Source organism: Rhinopithecus roxellana, chromosome 18, assembly GCF_007565055.1.
Source record: "Rhinopithecus roxellana isolate Shanxi Qingling chromosome 18, ASM756505v1, whole genome shotgun sequence".
In the NCBI taxonomy this organism is placed as follows: domain Eukaryota; kingdom Metazoa; phylum Chordata; class Mammalia; order Primates; family Cercopithecidae; genus Rhinopithecus; species Rhinopithecus roxellana.
Window position 1 is genome coordinate 1,922,696 of NC_044566.1, and position 20,284 is coordinate 1,942,979.

Genomic DNA, 20,284 nt, shown 5'->3' on the forward strand with positions numbered 1-20,284 from the left:
TTTTCACTGACAATCACAGAAATCTTCCACCCCACCTATCCGGATTACTCTTGCTGGGGTCCCAACTTTGTCTCTCTTCCTGAATTGCTGGCCTGTAAACCAGACCCATGTACTTGGATTTTGTGCTTTTTGAGTTTCCTTATAATATTCCTGAGCACTCCTTGACAGACCTTGGTCATATCCTCTGACTCACTATCTTCTCTGTGACCCTCAGGTTTGTCAAAAACCAAAACATAAGCTTCAGATACACCTCAGGGCTCAGTCTCCTTTCAAGCCTATCTGTATGTCGATGTGCGTGGATCCTTTTGTGGCATGAGATCTCTCAAATATAGCCCATCTCAAATAAATGGGCTAACCTGATTCCAAGTCCTGAATCCTGATGCTGAACTTTGTCCCACAGTCATCTACAAACAGACACAGACAGAAAAGAAAGGAGAAATCTCTTCTTGATATAATACTGACATTAATATTTCCTTGAAAAGACAAATAAGCTGCAGAATTCCTGTATCTTCATGTAAGTTTTCATTTTGACTTCACCATTTTACTAAAGGTAGTCCAAATACAATGATACAGACTCATTTTTTTTTTTTGAAGAATATAGATATAACCACTCTGTTATTGTATGGGATGCAGAATAATATAGTTGGTCACTGACTTTGAGATAGCAAGTACAAACCCCACATAGCAGACAGCTGAGTTGACTTCATGTACTGCTATTGCTTGGGTTTTTAAAAGCTTTTATTCATGCTGTGCTTCTTTAGTTGATGTACATGGTCAGGAAATCCATCCCTCCTTGACAACATACCTCAGCAACAAGCAGCCTCCCTCTAGTTTGTCTCGCTGACTCACATCCACATAATTGCTTGAACACAAGAAACTATCATTTTTGTTGGAGGGAGTAAAGTCATTATCCTGAAGATACCCCCAAGAAGTGGATCTCCACTTTGACAGAGCAATGTGTAGCTGACGAGGGCGTCAGCAGACATAGGGAGGAGACCAGATATAACTCTTAACCATCAGTGAAAACACTAGTGGGAGAAATACTGTGGTCAGTGTATTTAACTTCATGAAGAATGTATTTTCAGTTCTTCCTTAAGTTCTGGGTCACTCAAACATCTTGCTGGTAATTTGCTTCCCTGCTGATAATCTTTCTACTAATGACTGATGCTTGAGCCTCTTGTAGTAGCCAGAGCCAGCCATAATAATTTCACTGTTATAACATCACGTTTGATTTGGCAGTGCCAAAATAAATCTGCATTTAAGTGCTCCTCATTTAACAAATATTTACCTAATAATCTCTATCACAGTGCATAGTTGTGATCCAAGTGAGCGTAAATTTTGTTTGTTTTTTACTGTTTTATTGCGATATGTATTAGTCTGTTTTCACTCTGCCAATAAAGACCTACTCGAGACTGGGTAATTTATAAAGAAAAAGAGGTTTAATGGACTCACAGTGCCACATGGCTAGGGAGGCCTCACAATCATGGTGGGAGGTGAAGGAGGAGCAGAGGCACGTCTTACATGGGGGCAGGCAAGAGAGCACGTGCAAAAGGAACTGCCCTTTATAGAACCATCAGATCTCATGAGACTTATTCATTATCATGAGATTGTCATGAGAAAAACCTGTCCCCATGATTCAGTCACCTCCCAAGGAGTCCCTCCCATGACACATGGGGATAATGGGAGCTACAATTCAAGATGAGATTTGGGTGGGAACACAGCCAAACCGTATCGAGGTAGAACATAGCTAAAGGGCATGTTATGTGTACGGTTCAGTCTATTTTTACACATGTAACATAACAGGTAATCTCCATAAAGACTAAGATATAGTCCAGACATGGTGGCTCATGCCTGTTATCCCAACACTTTGGGAGGCCGAGGCGGGCAGATCACGAGGTCAGGAGTTTGACACTAGCCCGGCCAACATAGTGAAACCCCGTCTCCAATTAAAAAAAAAAAAAAAATCAGCCAGGCATGGCGGTGCGTGCCTGTAGTCCCAGCTGCTAGGGAGCCTGAGGCAAGAGAATTGCTTGAACACAGGAGGCAGAGGTTGCAGTGAGCTAAAATTATGCCACTGCACTCCAGCCTGGGCCACAGAACAAGACTCCGTCTCAAAAAAAAAAAAAAAAAAAAAAAAAAAGACGTAGAATCAACCCAGCACTCCTGTCTCTTTTTGCTCAATGTTTCCTGTGTGAGACGCACATCTGAAATTGAATATAGTGGTAATTCATTCGTATTGTATTCCTATATAATATTATTTTGTAAAAAGATGTCTGGACATACCTCTGCATATGATTCGGTTACGTATTTTACTATTGATGGACACTTGTGTTGTTTCCAGTGTTGACCATTAGAAATAAAGCAGCCCCAGCCGGGTGCAGTGGCTCACACGTGTAATCCCAGCACTTTGGGAGGCCAAGGCAGGTGCATTTCTTGAGGCCAGGAGTTCAAGACCAGCCTGGCCAACATGGCAAAACCCCAACTCTTGTAAAAATGCAAAAAGCTGGCTGCAATGGCACGCACCTGTAATCCCAGCTACTTGGGAGGCTGAGGCAGAAGAATCGCTTGAATCTGGGACACAGAGGTTGTAGTGAGCCGAGATTGCGCCACTGCACTCCAGCCTGCGTGACAGAGGAAGACTGTTTCAACAAAACAAAACAAAACAAAACCAAACAAAACAAAACAGAAACAAAACAGCCTGAACATTCTTGTGCATATGCTAGGGTGAACATACATACTTGTTCTCCAGGCTACAAGCCCACGAGTGGAATTTCTGGGTCACTCAGTAGTCATGTGTTCAGCTTTGGTAGATGAAGTCAAAGCATTTTCCAAAGTTCAGCTTCAAGCTACCAGCAGCCATGTATGCGGGTTCCTGATGCTCCACATCCCATAAGTACAGTTTTGTTTCTGGCTCTTTTTTGGACACAAACTACTTTGTGATAACTATTTATCCGTGTTTCTATCTGTGCTTCATAACCATGCTTTTTCATGATTACAGAATACCTGTGGACTACTGGTGTCTTACTTAGTCTACTATTATTCTGAAATGAGACTTGTTTGAGAGTAGAGATATGAGTCAACATAAATATTATTTATTGTTTTTGAAAAGTAATTAAATTGTGTTGTAGGTTGACTTGATTCTTGTTTCTAAAGACACTTTTTGTAACAAAACAGACATATATGTCATTGTTATAAATGCAGCATATAATACATAAAAACACAAATTTATTAAGATACTAAGTATTTGGCTGGACACGGTGGCTCATGCCTGCAATCCCAGCACTTTTGGAGGCCGAGGCAGGTGGATCACCTGAGGTCAGGACCCGCCTGACCAACATGGAGAAACCGTCTCTACTAAAAATACAAAATGAGCCAGGCATGGTGGCGCATGCTTGTAATCCCAGCTACTCAGGAGGCTGAGGCAGGAGAATCACTTGAACCCAGGAGGCAGAGGTTGTGATGAGCTAAGATAATGCCATTGCGCTCCAGCCTAGGCAACAAGAGCAAAACTCCATCTCAAAAAAAAAAAAAAAGAAAAAGAAAAAAGATACTTCATGCTTTAAAGTGTGAGTGTGGCTTTTATTACTATGAAGGATATAAGTGATCTGTTACTATGTATATTCTTATCACTACTACAGTTATTGATAAACTGCTCACTTTCTTATCCCAAGTGCAGGCAGTGCCCTTCCTGTTTCTAAGGAGAGCAGAGTTAGACTCGGGTGTAAGACCAGCAGTTGGAAATAGTTTTCTGCAGTGCTTCAGAGACCTTACAGGCACAGGCCCTACAGCTAGATGGCCAAGTTCAAATGCTTGGTCTCTCTAATACTCATCTGTGTTTTGGGGCAGCTTACTTCACCATTCTGTATCTCAGTATCTGCTAGGATTAAATGAGGAGAGACATTTTTAAATGCTCTTAACAGTGCTTCGTGCACAGGACTCCAGTGTTCACCTGCATCCCAGATTTTCTCAAAGTCTGGTTACTGTAGTCTTCCTTGCAAGGAGTCCAGTAGTTCTGTACTTCCTAACATATATTTCTGTGGGGAAAGGTGCAGGGAATGACTGTATCTAGGAAGATGCTAGTTTGTACCTACCATAAAGGATAGAGAAGGCCAGAGGGCCTCTGTTTACTCCCAGCTTGTAGCTCAACTGTCAGAATTGCAAAGGCTTTCCATAATTTCTGGCATGGTTGCAGAAAGTGAGAAGTCTCAGGTACTTTCTTCAAAGAATAAAAGAGAGGAACCCCCAAAAGTATGCAATCCTAGAGTCCTACTTCTTCCCCCCAAGTTTCTCTCATAGACTGAGAGGTTGAAATAAGGTAAGATTTAAGCAGGGTTCACCTCCACAGCGAGGCATCATGCCAACTAAGGAAAGCAAAACTTATTGTAAATGAATAAATCAGCATATTGACAGTGCAGTTGATGAATGCTCGGTGTCTCCAGGGACTTTCCAGCACTAGCCTCTATGTACGTGCAGCTGATCCCAAGGGCAGTAGGTCTGGACAAGATTGCTCATGTCTGGAATGTGTTTATATTTAATTCTTGCCCCATCTGGGGTCCTACTGGTCTAAGTCATCTAAAGGTTTTTGTGCCAAGTAGGGTTAAGCTACTTCCTAAACTGACTACTTGGATAACTCTCTAGGGAATCTCCTTGCCTGAGGATAATTGAGGACAAAAGCAGCCTTATACACACCATCAGATTGTTCTGCTCAGATGAAGTGAGTTTGCCCGTGTTCTAAGATAGATATTCTGTTTAATTCAGTCCTTTCTCCACCCTATACCTATCTACATGAAAGGTAGAATGAAAACCAGACTGATGTCTTGGCGTTTAATATTTTGTCTGATGTAAAGGGTGTTGCATTTTACTAATATGTCAATGCAAGCTGACAGTTTTGTTAACTATCAGGAAAGCTCTCAGGAGAATTCTAAGGCAGAATTTGAACTGAAACAGATCATCTAATTCATATGTTAATTTTGCCTATAGGATTGAGTCTTGGCTGGATCACATGACCTCTCTGCTCCCCCTTGTCAGAAATTGAATGTTAAGTTAAATGCCTGTGGAATAGGAGTCAAATATCAATAAGGGAAAGGACAGTCATGCGGACTGCTATGTAGTATGGGCGTTTTGCTGGCTAAAAGTTTTTATTACTATCCTGCCAAGGTTGCTATTGCAGTAACAGACACATATTTCAGTCATAAATGATGAAGTAAATTATTTTAAATGAACATATTATGCGTCTCAGTAATTGCAGAAGTAGTCCTTCAAATGCTTTAAACTTGCATTTAATTTTTCTCCTGACAATGGAATTTTCTTTTTTTAAAAACCAAGTATGTTTGGAGTTGGTATCTGTGAAATGTGAAAAAAAAATCATTTAAGAGGAATACCCTTCCAATCAAATGTATGCCACTCTAAATTACTAATTAATCATTCACTTTCCCCAATGTGAACCCATCCTGTAATGATGTTGCCCACCCACACATGCCACAGTGGCCAAATTTCTCTTCTCTGTGTGTGGATGCAATTTGCCATCCTTGTAAGGGAGGCAGGTATGTATGAAGCGACATGGTGTCACTGGTATCTGTTGCTCTTTTCCCTAAATTCTATCAAAACAATATGCCATGATCATAGGTCTCTTCTGCCAAGGTCAACTGGGAAGCAAGGAGAGCAGTCAAACCTGAGAGCCTGACATAGGGACCCTGATGTCAGTGGACAGAGGAATCCGTGCTTGGGACCAGCACCCGGCCTTCAGGGGGGAGGCCCCAGTGCTTTTTCTCCTGACTCCTTAAGTTGTCCCTGCCTTGGCAGCATCTCTTATCACAGGCAAAACTAGACACTTTTCTCCTACTGCAACGGGCCTGTAGTTTCCCCTCTCTGCCCTTAGGGATATTGGTGTCACTTTTCTCTACAAAATTATTTTTTTAAATATATTTTTTAAAATATATTTTTTAAAATGTATTTTTTAAAATATATTTTTTAAATAACGTTAAAGATAAATATTCTTATAATACTCAGTATAGAACATTTAGGAAATTAAGAAATCACCTCCAGGTCTACCAGCTTATTACATGTACTGTTAACATAGACTTTATTTTTCCTGTGTCTTACGTTTCTTTTTTAACATAGTTCAAATTATTCTTTAAGTATACTAAAGGTGTATACATTTTGTTTCTGGCTTTTGTTTTGGGATTAATGTTGTTCATGAACATTTCCTGTGTTTTCATATTACCTTTATATACACATCAATGAAATATTTGCTGGTTATAAAAATAGATGTTTCAATATAGAAACCTTAGAAAATTGAGAATAGTTAAAAGAAGTAAACAAAGCAATGTCTCCATTTCCTTTTTCAAGGCTCACTCTATTTCTTTCCAGGCCTTCTGGATATATAATTGGGGTTATTACTTATACAGAATTTATGTATTGCTTTCTTAATTTATCATAGGGTCCATGCTATTTAATTAATTGTGTTTTCAGTGTGGGATATAAATAAATATTTCTTCTTGTAGTTGTAGTAATTAAGATAACAATGAACATCCTTGTTTATAAGTCTTCAAAAGCATTTCTGAAAATCTTAGAATAGGTTCCTTTTTTTTTTTTTTTTTTTTTTGAGACGGAGTCTTGCTCTGTCGCCCAGGCTGGAGTGCAGTGGCCAGATCTCAGCTCACTGCAAGCTCCGCCTCCCGGGTTTATGCCATTCTCTTGCCTCAGCCTCCCGAGTAGCTGGGACTACAGGCGCCCGCCACCTCGCCCGGCTAGTTTTTTTTGTATTTTTAGTAGAGATGGTGTTTCACCGTGTTCGCCAGGATGGTCTCGATCTCCTGACCTCGTGATCCGCCCGTCTCGGCCTCCCAAAGTGCTGGGATTACAGGCTTGAGCCACCGTGCCCGGCCTGAATAGGTTCCTCTATATGGAAGTACTGGTTCAAATGATATGAATATTGCAAAGCTTTATAACTAAATTGTTTTTGAGGAAGCCTCTACCAATTTAAACTATCAGAAAAGGTGTACAGGAAAGTAGCTTTCTCATTCTAATTTTTTCAAATTGTATTTCTTTGTTATTTTAATAAGATTGATACTTAAAGGCCGGGCGCGGTGGCTCAAGCCTGTAATCCCAGCACTTTGGGAGGCCGAGACGGGCGGATCACGAGGTCAGGAGATCGAGACCATCCTGGCTAACACAGTGAAACCCCGTCTCTACTAAAAAATACAAAAAACTAGCCAGGCGAGGTGGTGGGCGCCTGTAGTCCCAGCTACCCGGGAGGCTGAGGCAGGAGAATGGCGGGAAACCCGGGAGGCGGAGCTTGCAGTGAGCCTGAGATCCGGCCACTGCACTCCAGCCTGGGCGACAGAGCGAGACTCCGTCTCAAAAAAAAAAAAAAGGGGTTGATACTTAAAATTTTTTTTTTTTAAAAAAGCGGTAGCTTTTGGGAAACCCTGTGTAACAGCTATTTGTTTTAGAACTTCATATCACCTCTAATTCTAGCAATGATCTAGGTGGACAAATTTTACTTGGTCTTCTGTTTGTACACACGATGAAACTCCAGTTCAAAATATTTAAGTAACTTGTCTAAAGTTAACCAACCAAAAAGTATTTAAACCTACCCCAAGACTGAACATCTCCAAAGTCTGACAAACTTTATCACTAAACTGCTTTAAGAAAAATGATGCAGCGCATCACACAGACAACACACACACACACACACACACACACAGAGCAAACCACACCCCAACACTACACACCCAGCACACACACACACCAAACCACAACCCGCTACACACCCAACATGCACACACAGACACACACCAAACCACACCCCCACACTACACACTCAGCACACACACACACCAAACCACACCCCGCTACACACCCAACACACACACACACACAGACACACACACACGACCAAAACAAACAAAAAAATCACCCTAAGCCTCAGCAGCATTGTTAGCACTGAGCGAACATCATTCCAAACATCTGTTTGTGCAAATCGTAAGGCCAGCAGGATGGAGAGGAGGATGCGTGGATGCTGGATGGTGAACAGAAAACTGGAGCGATAGTTTCAGTAGATTGAAAAGTACCGACCAAAACGAATGACTGCAATACATTTTTACATAACATTTACCTCTAACAGAAACAATTTTATTTATATTACTTATCCTGCAAAGGAGTTTAATAGTGGAATAAGTGTTTAATAGTTGAAAAGTGTTCAATAGTTTAAAACACTTATTTTGAGTTTTCCCAAAACTGAAATCAGAAAAAACAATCGCATTTGTTTTCTTATACCATTTTAATTTCTTGTTCCAGCATTTCATCCATGTAGAGTTTATTTGGACACACTATGAGTTATAAAGCTATTTTTATTCTTTCTTCTTATAAACTAAGTCAATTAGGAAAATATATTGAATGATTTCTTTTTTTCTCTCCTTGTATTATATTAACATGTGAAATTTGTATGAAGGCTTTAAAAAAATTCTCTCCCTCCTAACTATAAAGCTTATATTCTACCACATATAACAACAGATATTACAGGCAGGATATTATAGAATTATGACTATATTTTTAGAGAAAAAAATGGTCATTGAAGCGATGTATTATAGACCCTCATGGATTAGAATTACGTACTGTATGTGAAAAACAAAATACAGTGCGAAGACTGAGGTGTTTGCCAGTTTGGTTCTGCAGTTTGGAAAAAGCAAGGAAATACCAGTTTAACAACCAACCAAATAATGGATATTGACCCTGTAAGCACAATAATAATAACAGAACAGTGTACTCATTGGCAGAAAATTAGTACAGCATTGATCCCATTCATACTATACATCAGTGATGTGGAGGAGGTGGGGTACATGCCCTCCCAGAAATTCCAGAATTATCTCTGGGCTTCCTTGTAAGAAGCAGGCTCATGCCAACGTCACCCATGCTACCCTTCCCTGCGTTCCCTGCGACCCTCTTCACCTGATCTCCGTGGCTAGAGCAGCTGTCACTGACTTGGGCCTGTCTTACATCTTTCCTTGCTTACCAAGTGGGCTCAGACAGCTGAGATTTTTATCATCGATAATTGTAGTAAATTCTGTTTCTAAGAGTGATAGTTCACATTGAATAACAAGATCAATTTATTTAAATTATCCTTCCAAAGTTCTACTTTTTTCATTCTCCTTTTATAAGAATTACTTCTGGAAGAATTTTTGAAGTGACTCAATTTGATCCATCAAAGAACATGCGTGTGACTTAACTGTGTTTTACCTGACGTCACACTTGGGTGTGATGAAAAAATTCGGACTTACCACTTGCATAGCCTGAGAAGACACAAGTGCAGCTAGTGAGGACCACTTGACATGTAGGTTCAGTTCCTTAAAGGAAAAAAAGTCCAACCTAAGGAGACTGCAACAAGGACTATTTCATATAAGCAAATATTAAATCACCCACATAGTGGTACATTTTTAATTTAAAATCAATGTGGTTTTCGGGTTTTTTGGCCTCAAAGTCTCGTTTTTTTTTAATTTTTAAGTGTAAGGGTGCATGTACAGGTTTGTTACACAGGTAAACTTGCATCATGGGAGTTTGTTGTACAGGTTATTAAAAGAAACTATCAACAGAGTAAATAGACAACCTACTGAATGGTAGAAAACTTTTGCAAACTATGCATTGGACAAAGGTCTAATATACAAGATGATGTGTTTTTATAAATGTGCATGTGTTTGAATCAAAGCATTAAAATAACACTTTTGGGCTACTAACTTTCAGAGTTTTTTTAAATGAGACTCTAAAATAATTATTTCATATTTTTAGTCCAAATTGGCAGCAAGGTGCTAAGTGTCTGGATTCTTCTGACCTGAAGAATGAGCAGAGGGTCATGAAGGAGTTTTAAGGATGCCCATTTATCCTGGTGTATTGTTTTCTTTCAGCATGCAGACATTGGATATTGGCATATTGGACATTTTTGGTTTTGAAGAGTTTCAAAAGAATGAATTTGAACAAGTAAGTAGTCTTTCTTTTAAAATTGTGTGAACTTGAATGGCTTTTTAAAACTAAGTTCTGTTTTTAATTCTGTAAAGACAGTGTAACTACTTAACAAGTATGGAATTAAAATAAATAATTTACTCTCATGTTTTAAGATTAATATCTCTGGTTTATCAATATATTAATCATTTTATGTGATCTTGTAAACAACTGGCATAGTCACACGTTGAAAGCAGAATCACTTGTCTTAAAAGACAATGCAAGATGAAGACCAGAGTTGTGCTAATGGAAATGCTCTTTCAACTAGGTCAGAGAGAAGGGAGAAAATGAAGATTTGAAATAACGTGAAGGCTTTCAAAAACCTTGGCCAAACATCAGAATGAAAATGCTCTATTATGCTACATGATGTTATTTGTAGATTCATCTCCATGTAACATTCATACATAGGACTATTGGAAAATCATAAAAATACATTAGAGATGCATGGGTTGTTTTTAATCCATCTATAATTTGGGGCATTTTGAAAGTATTAAATTATTTAGGCATCTTCATAGCACTACATGGATAGTTTTATTAAGTATACCTAAAAACTAAGTGTTAATAAAGACAGTAGAAATACAATTCTCCTTATCAAACAGAGGGGTAAAGTCAACCTGTAGGAAGGTAAACATGAAAAAATAGAAAACCAAGCTCTATTATAATACAGGAAGAATTACAACTCCATAGCATTTGGGAGGAATTTTCATAACCATGTAATTTGTTTAGCTTTATTTTCTTAACGTGGGTAGTGTGGTAGGATAAACAATTAAATAGAATGTGTTTGAGATGCAAGTCTGTGACTTTTACTAGCGTCGATTTCTTGGCCAAGATGAAGACTCTAGAGTGAACTTCGGTTTTCTTGTTTGTAAAATCAGGTTAATAGACTTACAGAGTTCTGAGATTAAACATGATTCAACAGAGGTTCTCGTGTCAGTTACTCTCATACTGTATATGATTAAGAAATGATGGATACCTACCCATCACTGTCGCAAATGGGAACACTTTAAAAACTTAACAATTGGCCAGTTTTATTTTTAGAAAAGCTCTGTATCATCCTGTGTTTAGATCTTAATTATGCTGACTTACCTAATCCAGGGTGAGTCAGCATGAACCATGTTCTTTACAAGACTTTACAAATTGTCTAATTTGAACTAGAACTATAGAGGCCATAGATCTCTTCTCCTTTCATAGTTTTCTGTGGATGAATAGAAAAGGGAAGACTTCATGTGTTTATTTTTATTGCTTATTGTGAGAAAAGTAGTGACGAACATAAGGAAGAAAGCAGTTAAGTGTGACCAGTAGAATATATGACAATATATGTGGGTCTGCAGGGTGCTTATGAAGGTGCATCTCTCATCTCAAGGGTTTGAAGCTGTCTGGCATCGGTAGAGATTCCTTAGGTTATTATCTTAGAAAACAGGCAAGCTTTCATGTCTGCAATGAGATTCCCTGCTTTATCCATCTCCTGGTAAGCGACATGTAGAAATTACAGATGGAATGATGACCTCTGAAGTCTACTAGGGACTTGCCATATAAGCTGCAGCTCCACACCCAGATATAATTATCAGTAGAGAGTGCTAATGATGAATATATGCAAAACATTTAAGTTGTTTTCTTACTGAAACATATTTATTTTACTACAATTATGTAACTCCCTTATTAGAACTTCTTTTGCTAAATATTTTTATGATTTATTTTGAAATACATTTACAGCCTGAGATTTTTGTATAATAGGAATGGCATTTTTTTCCACATCTAAAGAGTCAGTCTCTATTAAATGCCAGAAGCTACCTTTGGGCATTTATGTGTAAAAATCTCAAGAACAATTCTGGGACTTAAATTTTGAAAAAAAAATTGAAATACACACACATATGTGTGTGTGTGTGTGTGTGTATATATATATAATTTTTAACTGGTTTGCTTTGCTATTGTGTACAAAAGCAAGTAGGAGTCATTTAGAAGAATAAAATTATTTACATTGTGATGAGTGCAAATCTCATCTTATGATAAGTACAAATCTCATCTTTTGACAAGTGCAAATTTGCATGTAATTTTTTTTAAGACCATTGGTTTGAGCGATACATTTTAGATTTCTGTGTTGCTAACAGAAGCTGGACTTTCTTGTCTTTTATTCCACTACAAACTTGCAACAAAACGCTTAACAAATCAATGCTGTATTCAGAATCAAACCTAGAAGAATATTAGTGCTTTAATAATATGTATTTTATTCTGTTTTGAGCTTATCGACCCATCCATCAGCTCTTCACTTGAATGTCAACTCCTGCAGAGTTGAAATTGTGTCTGTGCTTTGTATAGAATAGAAGTTCAACGAGCATGTTTTCAATTGAAGTTTAAAGAAGAATAAACTCGTAAGAAAAAAGTCTTCATAGTGGATTTCATAGTGGTTCTTCTTGTTCAGGAATAAATGTATGTATTTCTCAACAACTGTTCCTCCACAGGAAGCTTGACAGTTGTTTAGAGTAGGGACACATTTGAGGAGATATTAAGAAACACTCCAAAACTTCAGCATTTCCAACCTCAGTCTCCTCTAGTAGCTCCAAAAGATTAAATGGACTCTCATCTAAAAGATGAGATACTTCAGCTAATAGGAAATTCTAATCCCATTTTCTCTGACTTCATCTTAGTCAATTCAGGCAGCTATAACAAAATACCTTAGAGGAGGTCATTGATAAACAGCAGAAATTTATTGCTCACAGTTCTGGAGGCCAGGAAATGTAAGATGAAGATGCCAGTGGACTTGGTGTCTGGTGAGGGCTCTCTGCTTCATAGATGTTGCCTTCTTGCCACATCCACTCATGACGGAGGATCAAGGCAGTTCTCTGGGGCTTCATTTATTAAGGGCACTAATCTCACTCGGGATGGGGGCGCCATTATGACCTAAATCACCTCCGAAAGGCCCCACCTTCTAATCCCATCACTTTGGGGAATGATGGAGGAACACATTCAGACCATAGCAGAATTAGCAAATCATTTCTATTCATAATTATTTCTAGTAATGAGTACAATACTAGTGTAAAAAATATAGTTGACATAGCTCAGTAGTTTGGTACTTCCAGTAGTACTTTTCAGTGTGTGGAAAACTGTACAGGACAAACAACTGACTTCTTTAACATATAAAATGCGGAGAAAAATTGTGAAAGGTGGGTACCTGTAGATTAAAAGCTATCTAAAGACATGTACAACAGCTGAATATGTGGGCATTCTTGGGCCCTAATGTGCTAAATTATGTATAAAAGTTATAATTAAAGTAATGTGAAATCTGGACAGTTAATGAAATTTTTAAAAATTATTATTTATTGGATTATGTATGATAAAGATACTAAAAAATGTGTTTCTCTAAGTTATTGTATCTTAGAGACTTATACTGAAGTATTTACTGATTTAAGGACATACCGTCTGCAAATTGCTTCCAATGAGTCCACCACTGAGGGCAATAAGGAAATGGAAAAAGCAGAATTGGCCATAGGTTGGTACTTATTGATGATTGTTGAAGTTAGTTGGTGGTTGATGGAGGTTATTACATTATTCTCTTCATGATTGTATATGTTTAAAATAGTTCATCTTATGCCATTTTAAATCAGTGAGAAAAATTTAAGATTATATAAGTATTACTATAATAAATGATAGAATTTTTTTCTCTCTAAACGTGTTATTACAGAGCTCTGCGTGCTGTAATTCTGCACCAACGAGCAAAGTCATGAAAATAATTTAACCTACAAATAATTTCCCTACATTCTCCCACTAAACACATACATGCAAAGCCATGTAGTGAATCTCTTAAAGTCATGATGTCTAGTAAAATTACATATTAACAGTATGCTGGAAAGGCAAGTGCAGTGGCTTGTGCTTGTAATCCCAGCACTTTGGGAGGTCAAGGCGGGTGGATTACTTGAGACCAGGAGTTTGAGACCAGCCTAGCCAACATGGTGAAGCCCCGTCTCCACGAAAAATACAAAAATTACCCACACATGGTGGCACACGCCTGTAGTCCCAGCCACTCGAGAGGATGAGGCATGAATATAATTTAAACCTGAGAGATTGAGGCTGCAGTGAGCCGAGATTGTGCTACTGCACTCCCATCTGGGTGACAGAACAAGACCATGCCAAAGAAAAAGAAAAAGAAAAAGAAAAACACTGGAAGAATTTAGAGAATTGAAGAATTGGAGGCAGAACACATTTGTTCAAAATAAAAGCTCCCTTTGCAGAAGATAGAATTGTGATATATATAGGCCGGGCGCGGTGGCTCACATCTATAATCCTATCATGTTGAGAGGCTGAGACGGGCAGATCACTCGAAGTCAGGAGTTCGAGACCAGCCTGGCCAACATGATGAAACCCTGCCTCTACTAAAAATACAAAAATTAGCCTACGTGGTGGTGAGTGCCTGTATTCCCAGCTACTTGGGAGGCTGAGGCAGGAGAATCGCTTGAAACTGGAAGGCAGAGGTTGCAGTGAGCGGAGATCGCAGCACCGCACACCAGCCTGGGCAACAAGAGTGAAAGTCTGTCTCAAATAAAAGAAAAAATATTGTGATATGTAATTTATCTTCAAGCCAGGCTTTATCTAATCGAATTCATCAGACGTGTCAAGAATTCAAATCATTTCCCTGCTTACAGACTGTTTTCTAACAGCTGAGATTTACTGGGCACTTCAGATGACCTGGGCTTGACCTTTTGTGCTCCGAGTTTGGAAAAATGGAGATACTTTGACTTCTAAAGTTTTATGAAATGATACGATATAATTTGGCAGTCACAACCTCAAGAAATATTTTGACGCCCTTCATTGTGAAATCATGATGCTAGAGACAATAGAAAGAAAAATGGAATAGTAAATTAACTTCTCTTAATTAGACTCTTCCCACATACTTTTCACATGCGTTTTCACATTTCACAGATGAGAAAATTGAGGCTGCTACAGTCTGTGCTTTGTAAGTGCATGCTAGCTGTACATGGTAGGTTTCATTTTTCTGGCTTAGTTGCATCAGTAATCTAGGGTTCATTCATTCAATAAACATCTACTGTTTATGCCCCAAGTTCCAGACCCTGTTCTAGGCACTAAAGTTTACATAGACATTATGGTATGGCAGGTACGGTACAAATGTTAAAAGGGCAAATTCCTTTTTTATAAATTAGATTTTCTCTAGCCAGATAATATGTTCCCACTTCTGCACCAATTCTTCTCTTTTCCAGTCCTACATATTTTTTAGTGTTGGAGCATTTATGATTCTATAATGAATTACCTGAAAACTTAATGACACACATAAACATTTATTATGCTCACCAATTCTTTGAGTCAAGTATTTGAACAGGGTATACAGAGACAGATTGTTTTTGGTCCATCATATCTGGAGCCTTAGCTAGATAACTGAAGTGTTGGAGGCAAATGCCATGTGAAGCTTCTGTCAGTCATGAATGTAGAGGGTGACACTGGCTGTTGGCTGGGGGCCTCAGTTCCTCCTTGCGTAAGTCTTTCCACGTTGGTCTCTCCATGTTGGTCTCTCCCTGTGGCTTCTATGTACACACTAGTTGGGGCTTTCTTGCAGTTTATTGGCTGATTTTTCTAGAGTGGCTTCCCCAAAGGAGAAACACATATAGAAGCTGGATGCTTTTTTGATGACCGAGCTTCAGAGGTCACATAGCATTACTTCCTCTATGAGGTTGGAGCAATCACAAGCATGCCCAGGTTCAGGGAGGAGAGTAAATTGAGTCTACCTCTTGATGATGAAGGACCGATTTTAATTGGACATCATGGGAAAAGGACTGGTGGGATGCTTATATGGGGAAAGGCTGCTATATTGGTCTAAGTATGGGACAGGATCCATGTAATTTTACTCACACTGTATCATGTGATCGCTATTAGATATCAATATTGATTTGTCCACTGATCAGTTGATACACAAATATGATAAAGTATTATTTTCAGTTGTTTCACACGTAGATTTCAAAATCATACATGTGTTAAATATCTACCCCTATCTTAAAGCATCTTCTACTCTGTGTATCTCCTTTTCACAATGATGTAGAACTTTCCAAAATCATTTCAGGGACTTACCAGCTGTGGATCTGATGTTTTTAAAAATTTGAACAAGAAAATGCATTTATTTTCACTACATATCAGAACTCTAGCATAATGCTATTCAGGTTTCTACAGAAAAACAAATAGAATAATTAAATAATGAGATGCTAGTATAATATACCTCTTACAATGACACTGGATTCTGTGTTTATAGATAGCATGATTATTGGTCTTCTTTAAATAACAGTCTTCAAAAACTTGTTTTAGAGAAATAAAATGGGTAGTGGCAACATAATTAAGAATTTTGAGCATACAAACTATACTTTTAATGATTTTTCCCTCAAAATCTCTGTAAGTTAAGTAATATTACTTCTGAGCTTAAATAAATTAAGTAGCTCATAGAAGTTCTCACAAAACCAGGTTCTGAATTCAGGTTTAATAACTTGAGCTATTTTCAGTTCCAAAGGTTCTTACAAAGCTAAACTTAAAATTTTAAGTTTAAAATTTTAATTTCTAAACTTCACTTGATGCCCCTTTTGTTTGTATTTCTCTTAGGACTTAATATTATTTATTCTATTATGTGTAGAAACAATAAACTCTTCATAAATTTTATGTGCCATTATTTTTTTACATAGTGGAATTTATCACCAAATTCATTTAATATAAATAAGTAAGTTACATAATGTAGGTATATCTTTTTCATTGTAGAGTACCAGGATGATTAAAAGGAAATGTTACAAAGCTTAATAAGGAGAATTAATGCATTTGAAAACATCTATCAGATTACTTTATAGAAGAGTGAATTGAGTTATTTTAATGACCAGGAAAAGGCTTAAATTAATCATTGTGGCTGTCCAGCTGTAAAGCTCCAATCCCAGATACCTAAACTAGGAAAATGCTTTCATGTAGTTTTGTGCTAATAATTGATAATGGCTACAATTTCTTGAGCTCCTACTATTAGTCAGACTATTGTTCTATATAATTTTTAACTCTTACAACAGCTCTTTCAGAAAATTAAGAGTTATCCCCACGAGTTTTGTGAGGCCCAGTGGGAATTCAAAGGCAGATGTGTGAGGCCCCAGGAGCTGATCCAGCACAGGCCATGCTGTCAATTTGTCATTCAGAACCTCTAAACTTTGCATTTAATTCTGAATAATTACAACTATTTGAAAAAGGCTTATTATTTTGGTAGAAATTTTATATTAATCATTGGTTTTGGACTATATGAATAATTTTATGTGAAAAAAGAAAGCATATTGATTAGAAGTTTATTACTAAACAAGAAAACAAACTTTTTTAAAAAAACATTGACAATTGAGCAATTTGAGCAATTTGATAGAGTGACTAAAGATCTAAAATAGTAGAGTAACCATTGAGCAATTTGATAGAGTGACTAAAGCTCTAAAATAAGGGTTTTAACCAGAGGTTATGTTTCTAACTCTTAGGCATGGCTTCTATTTAAATTGAGGGATATATTTTATGTACAAAGTATCATACCAAATATCTAAAAATAATTTTTTTAATTTGTGTTTTTCAATCCTGATCTTAGCATATTATTTTATCAGATTTGTCAATAAATTTAGCCAGTTAGTTTATAGCGGATAGACTCCTTTTTGAAGACCAATTCTTCAAATCCCAAAGTAGTAATTATTTACATTAAAGAATATAGTCATGAATTAAACCCATCAAAATACTAGATTGTTTTTGTTCTTAGTAACAGAATAAAATAAATGTTGTAAAAAGAGAACGTGTTTTTTATTTGTGTAAAACAATGTCTTTATACATGTGAAGTAACTGAAATTTATATTTGCCTAAAATTTGTTATATATACTTTATTTTTAAAATACATAAGGGAAGCCAGAGAAGGAAAGATGATTGATTCCTTTAAGAAATAGTAACTTAACAAAATAAAAAATTTAAAAAAAGAAGAGAAGGGGAAAAGGAAATAGAAGGGTAAAAAAAGAAATACAAACAAAAGCAAATATGGCAGCCTGGGCCAGGTGGTAGCTGTTGGTGGTAGCAAATGTGTGCCCAGTTCACTTCCTGGGTGTTGACTGCAGGTCCTGATGCGGGTGTCTGGTAAAGAAAGCAACCCTTCTCTGTTGTGGCTACCAAGGGACTACCGAGGCCCCAAGTCCTCTGTTTTTAAAATAAGATCAGCTTATCAGCAGACGTGGTATCCTCTATCAAGGTAAGAGTGATGGTGCTAGCAAAAGAGGAAACATGACCTTTCCCAAATAAGAATGGTAGGAAAGAAAGGCCTCTACAATTATAGATTCTGAGAAGACAAAATAAACAGGACTTTTAAAACTGAAATAAACAACAGAGATGCTGTCGCCTCACCAACCTCCTGGACCTGCCATTTCATAGGCAATATATGGAAATCAGGGATAATTGATTTGTCGGAGAACCACTTGGAGCAGTCTGGTGAGCCCCGAGGTAATCTTCAAATAGTTGAGGTTTATAGTACGCTTGACGTGTTCAGGTCCGCAAGAAGTCCTGCAGAGAAGCCTATTAACTTAACTCCATGTTTCCCCAATGGGTTTCTGCTTATGTAGGATTTTTAGACAACAGCTATTAAAGTCTCATACAATTAGTGTTCTGCTGAACATATTTCAGGAATGCTGAATATCTAAATCTAACACTATTCCTTCTCTCTCTCTCTGTCTTATGTGAACACATACACGTTAATATCTTATATATACACATATATATAAACTGATGAGTAAATTAGTTAATGCATAGTGCATTCTTAGTTCTATGATCTGTCTCAATGTGTTTAACCATGTCTACCCATTAGAATCACCTGGAAAGCTTTTTAAATATTTCAATGCCTGCACCCCACTCCAATTTAATTGGTTTGGGGTCAAGCACAGACATTAGCCTTTCTTAAAAAGCTCCTCAGTTAATTCCAATGTGCAGAGAGGATTGCGAATCACTGCCCGGGGCTCTGCCTTCAGCTGGAGTCAGCTTTAATTAATCTCCTACTTTAATTCTGTGATGTATATGCCATGCTCTATTATATTTTTGTTTCAGATATGTTTCACTGAGTAATACAAATAAAGGGAGAACAGTTGGTGAAAATTTACTCAAGAAATTGTTTGTCATTAATACAAATGATGAGCCATCTGGATAAGCAGTAAGGTTCCGTTCCTAAAGAGTGTGTTCCAGGGGTGCATAATTTTTATTAGTAAACCACTTAGCAGTGGCACTTCATGTACAAAGCATGTATTTTAATTAGAGAAGAGCAAATACTATCTAAGTGGTTACTTGGTAATTATTCATGAGCATTTATGAATACTCAGCTTTCACCCACATTCACGTCTACTCTGAGGAATACTCGGAGATCTAATTGAACCCCAAAACAACTCTACAATAGGTAGATTTGAAAAAGTAGTGGTTGTTTTGCATTGAAGCCAGTGATGCCAATGATTGATGCAGATTTATGCTTCTAGGTATGCGAACTGATTTGCCTGTAAAAATCTTCACTCTATCTTTCTCTGATTGTGTGGAACACACGCCCACATGTGCACATTCACATACACATACAGAGTTTAGTGAAAATAAATGAAGAATAAGGTTTTATCCATGACTTTGGCAAAACCATTTGGTTTGTGGGGTACATTTTAAAAATTTTTAGTGCGGTATCTGATATTGAATATGTTCCTATTGTTAACCTTAGCTACATGTTCTAGTGGTTTTGAATTTCATGCCACAGTACTTCTATATTTTAACTTTGGTTCAAACAATGAGTGCTTTGAACAGTTTAGAATGAAGGCAAACTTTAAGTAAAACATTTTAATGGACACATTACACAAAAATTATTTTGAAAAACATTCTGCTTTAAACTACATTTGTTTCCAGTGACTCACTACCACTCCACATCACTCTCCGCTGTTGGAAACACAAATATAGATTCAGTTCCAGAAGGCACCTTCGTAATAAAAGGTACAAATTGGAAATCAGTCCACAGGCTACTTGGTTTTACACAAGAAGCTGGAATTTTCTCTATGGGATTTCAATAATTTATTTTAAGATTTTTTTTCCCCCAGAACACAAAGAACATGAGGTTCAATAAAAGGTTCGGGTGTATTGTAAAGATCACCCTATGCCACAAAAAGAACTCACAGCTGATGCTGAAGCTTAACAATGCTAGAAGTCCAACAGAGAAGCTGTAGGTTTTATCAATCATTTTGACCAGGAGAGGAATAAATTGGGTTGCTCTATCCAAAGACACAGGCCACATCCATTT

At 37.5% G+C, this 20,284-nt stretch overlaps 1 protein-coding gene across 2 annotated transcripts in view; it reads left to right on the forward strand.

Annotated features, from left to right (window-relative positions):
• MYO16 (myosin XVI) overlaps positions 1-20,284 on the forward strand; it is a 609,548-nt gene that overhangs the window by 383,711 nt on the left and 205,553 nt on the right. For both annotated transcript variants that reach the window (XM_010384748.2, XM_010384747.2), the window contains exon 21: positions 9,903-9,975. In XM_010384748.2, coding sequence (XP_010383050.1) covers positions 9,903-9,975 — 73 coding nt within the window. The remainder of the gene's footprint in view (positions 1-9,902; positions 9,976-20,284) is intronic.